Here is a 3,944-nt window from a genome sequence, read left to right as displayed (position 1 = left end):
ATGAATAGAGTCTAAGATTGATGTAAAAAAGAATCCACTGTGCAAAGATTATCAGACTCCTTTCTTCGTACTAGCTTGCACACTCCTCTGATAGCAGACACATTTTTTACCTGATGGTGGTTTCTGGAACCATCCCAGGGTCTGGAAGGAGGTTCCATATCCCCTGGTTCCATTCCAGGGTCTGGAAGGAGCCATATCTGTCTGGTTCATCCCCAGGGTCGGAAGGAGGCCCATATCTCCCTGGAACATCCCGAGCGGCGGAGGGGCCGTCCACTGGTCATCAGGCTGAGGACCATATCCTCTTCCCTTGTTCCAGTCCCAGGGGTCTGGAAGAGGGATCACTCTCCGGTCACGGCCGAGGCTATATCCTCCCCTGGTTCCATCCCAGGGTTCTGGAAGGTAGGCCCAATATCCTCGCGCGTGGACCATCCCCAGGTCTGGAAGAGTCCCATATCCCCTCGTTCCATCCGGTTCGGAGACATATCCCCTCTACCCAGGGTCTGGACGGGAGGCCCATATCTCTCCCTGGACCATCCACGGGTCGGAAGGAGCCGCTAATTCCTTCAACCGCTGGTTCCTCCCCAGGGTCTAGGAAGGAGGGCCACATAGTCCTCGTCCGCCTGGTTCCATTTTCTCGCGGATGGGTCTGGTTAAGAAGGCCCATTATCTCCCTCCCCTGATTCTATCCCATGGGTCAGGAAGGAGGCCTATATCCTCCCCTGTTCCACCGGTTCAAGCCCTATCCCTTCATCCGGGTAGGAAGGAGCGCATTCCTCCGAACTCCGTCACCCTATCCCCCCTGGTTCCCTCCCAGGTCTGAGAAGGCCATTCCTCCCCTGGTTCCATCCCAGGTCGGATAGGAGGCCTATATCCTCCCTGGTTCATCCTCAGGGTCTAGGTAAGGAGGCCTGATCCTCTTTCCCTGGTTCCATCCTCGCAGAGGTGGACGATAGCCTCTCGCCTGTCCATCTCCCAGGTCAGTGAAGGAGTCCCCTATACTCCCGTCTGTTCATCTCCCAGGGTCGGAAGGAGGCCACGATATCCTCTTCTTGCTCCAGGTAGGCCATAGTCTCTGGTTCCATCCCCAGGGTCCTGTGAAAGGAGGCCCATATTCCTCCCTGGTTCCATCCCAGGGTCAAGTCAGGAGGCCATACACTGCTCCCTGGGTTTCCAATCCTCAGGGCTGAAGGAGGCATATCCTCTTTCCTGGTTCCATCCCCAGGGTCTGGAAGGAGGCCCCTTCCTCCCCTGGTTTCCATCAGCCAGGGGTCATGGAGGAGGCCCATATTCCCTCTCCCTGGGAACCATCCAGGGGTCTTAGGAGAGGAGGCCCATATCCTCCCTGGTTCATCCCTCAGGGTCCTGGAAAGGAGGCCCATCATCCTCCCTGGTTCCATCCCAGGGTCGGAAAGGAGGCCATATCCTCCCCTGGTTCCATCCCCAGGGTCCTGGAAGGAGGCCCTATCTCCCTGGTTCTATCTCAGCGGTCTGGAAGGAGGCCCATATCTCCCTGGTTCCATCCCCAGGTCCTGGAAGGAGGCACATATCCTCCCTGGTTCCTCCCCAGGGTCTGGAAGAAGGCCCATATCCTCCCTGTCCATCCCCAGGGTCTGGAAGGAGTGGCCCGATATCCTCCTCCCTGGTTCTCATGTCTTCCCGCAGGTCCAGGGAAAGGAGGCCCATATCCTCTCCTGGTTTCCATCCCCAGGTGTCTGGAAGAGGCCCATATCTCTCTCTGGTTCATCCCCAGGGTCAGGAAGGAGGCCCATATCCTCCCCTGGTTCCATCCCCAAGGGTCTGGAAGGAGGCCCATATCTCCCCTGGTTCCATCCCCAGGTGTCGTAAAGAAGGCCCATATCCTCCCTGAACGTCATCCCCGAGGGTCAGGAAGGAGGCCCATATCCCTCCCTCTGGTTCCATCCCCAGGGTCTGGAAGGAGGCCCATATCCTCCTGGTTCACATTCCCCCAGGCGTCTTGAAGCGAGGGCCATATCCTCAAGCCTGCGTTCATCCCCAGGGTCGGAAGGAGGCCCATATTCCCCCTGGTTTCCATCCCCAGGGTCTGGAAGGAGGCCCATATCCTCCTGGTTCCATCCCCAGGTCTGGAAGGAAGGCCCCTCTCTCCCCTGGTTCCATCCCCAGGGTCAGGAGAGGAGGCCATATCCTCCCTGGAACCATCCCAGGGTCAGCGAAGGAGGCATATCCTCCCCTGGTTCCATCCCAGGGTCTGGAAGGAGGCCCATATCCCCCTGGTCCATCCCCAGGGTCGGAAGGAGGCCCATCTCCCTCCCGGTTCCATCCCCAGGGTCTGGAAGGAAGGCCCATATCTCGGCCCTGTTCCATCCCAGGGTCTGGAAGGAGCCATATCCTCCCTGGTTCCATCCCAGGGTCCTGGAAGGAGCCCATATCCTCCCCTGGTTCCATCCCCAGGGTTCTGGAAGGAGGCCATATCCCCTCCCATGGTTTCCATCCCCAGGGTCGGAAGAGAGGCCCATATCTCCCCTGGAATCCATCCCCAGGTCGGAAGGAGGCCCATATCCTCCCCTGGTTCCATCCCAGGGTAAGGAAGGAGCCATATCCTCCCTGGTTCCATCCCCCAGGGTCTGGAAGAGGCCCATATCCTCCCCCTGTTCCATCCCCAGGGTCAAGGAAGGAGGTCCATATCCTCCCCTGTTCCATCCCCAGGTCTGGAAGGCCATATCCTCCCCTGGTTCCATCCCAGGGAAGAGGAGCCATATACTCCCTGACCATTCCCCAGGGGTCCAGGAAGGAGGCCATATCCTCCCTGAGTTCCATCCCCAGGGTCTGAAGGAGGCCCATATCCCTCCCCTGTTCCATCCCCGGTCTGGAAGGAGCCATATCCTCCCCTGTTACCATCCCCAGGTCGGAAAGAAGGCCCATATCCTCCCCTGGTTCCATCCCAGGTCTGGAAGAGGCCATATCCTCCCCTGTTCCATCCCCAGGGTCTGGAAGGAGTCCTATCCTCCCCTGTTCCATCCCCAGGTCAGTGAGGAGGCCCATATCCTCCCTGGAACCATCCCCAGGGTCCAGGAGGAGGCCATATCCTCCCTGGTTTCCATCCCAGATCTGAAGGAGGCCCATATCCCTCCCCTGAGTTCCATCCCAGGGTCTAGAAGGAGGCCCATATCCTCCCTGGTTCCATCCCCAGGGTTCCTGGAAGGAGCCCATATCCTCCCTGGTTCCATCCCCAGTCTGGAAGGAGGCCCATCCTCCCCTGGTTCCATCCCCAGGTCTGGAAGGAGGCCCATATCCTCCCTGTCCATCCCCAGGGTCTGGAAGGAGCCCATATCCTCCCCTGTTCCATCCCCAGGTCTGGAAGGAGGCCCATATCCTCCCTGGTTCATCCCCAAGGGTCTGGAGAGTCCCATATCCCCCCCGGGTTTCCATTCCCCAGGGTCTGGAAGGAGGCCCATATCCTCCCCTTGGTCCATCCCAGCTGTTTAAAATCCCTGCTGTTTGTTTTGCTGTTTCATATCGCCCTGACGAGCTGTGCTGGTGGATATTGAACGTGGCGGTCCAGCGGTTAGCCAACGTTATACCAACATTTTGCCAAAGTTTTATTGAAGTTGGAGTAATGGTAGAGGAACAGTGTTTCGCTATTAACAGCGAATGATCTTTTAAATCAAACAGAAAATCAGTCTCAGCAATTGTTACGCACAGAAAATCGCCTTCAACCCAGAGCTTTAGTCAAAGTACTGGTGGACTCAACACACAAATGAATGGACGATCTGACCAGATGACGTCCAAGACCTTAATAACAGCTTTGCAGTTTTCCCAGGAGAGGTTGATGTCCTAAATATAAAAGCGTTCTCCCAGAAGCTTGGCTGGGCATAAAACCTGTGGGAATTCAAAGACTGAACTAAGAGTGTAATGGTTCACACTAAAAAGATGCTCATAAAGGCTAATTTTCTTATTTGCAATGT

The 3,944-nt window shown here is 56.9% G+C and overlaps 1 protein-coding gene across 1 annotated transcript; it reads right to left on the bottom strand.

Moving 5' to 3' along the window:
• Positions 1–2,007: 2,007 nt before the first annotated feature.
• On the bottom strand, positions 2,008–3,408 carry LOC139025206 (spidroin-2-like). The gene has a single exon (XM_070440281.1). The coding sequence runs from the start codon at positions 3,406–3,408 to the stop codon at positions 2,008–2,010; it is 1,401 nt and encodes a 466-aa protein (XP_070296382.1).
• Between the last annotated feature and the right edge of the window lie 536 nt (positions 3,409–3,944).

Source organism: Salvelinus sp. IW2-2015, unplaced genomic scaffold (genome assembly GCF_002910315.2).
Source record: "Salvelinus sp. IW2-2015 unplaced genomic scaffold, ASM291031v2 Un_scaffold2366, whole genome shotgun sequence".
NCBI classification, from domain to species: Eukaryota; Metazoa; Chordata; class Actinopteri; order Salmoniformes; family Salmonidae; genus Salvelinus; species Salvelinus sp. IW2-2015.
This window is presented reverse-complemented; position numbering and strand designations above follow the sequence as displayed.

Bases quoted from the DNA above. Each gene is read 5' to 3' on its own strand.
- LOC139025206 (XM_070440281.1), bottom strand. From the start codon at position 3,408: ATGGAAACCCGGGGGGGATATGGGACTCTCCAGACCCTTGGGGATGAA.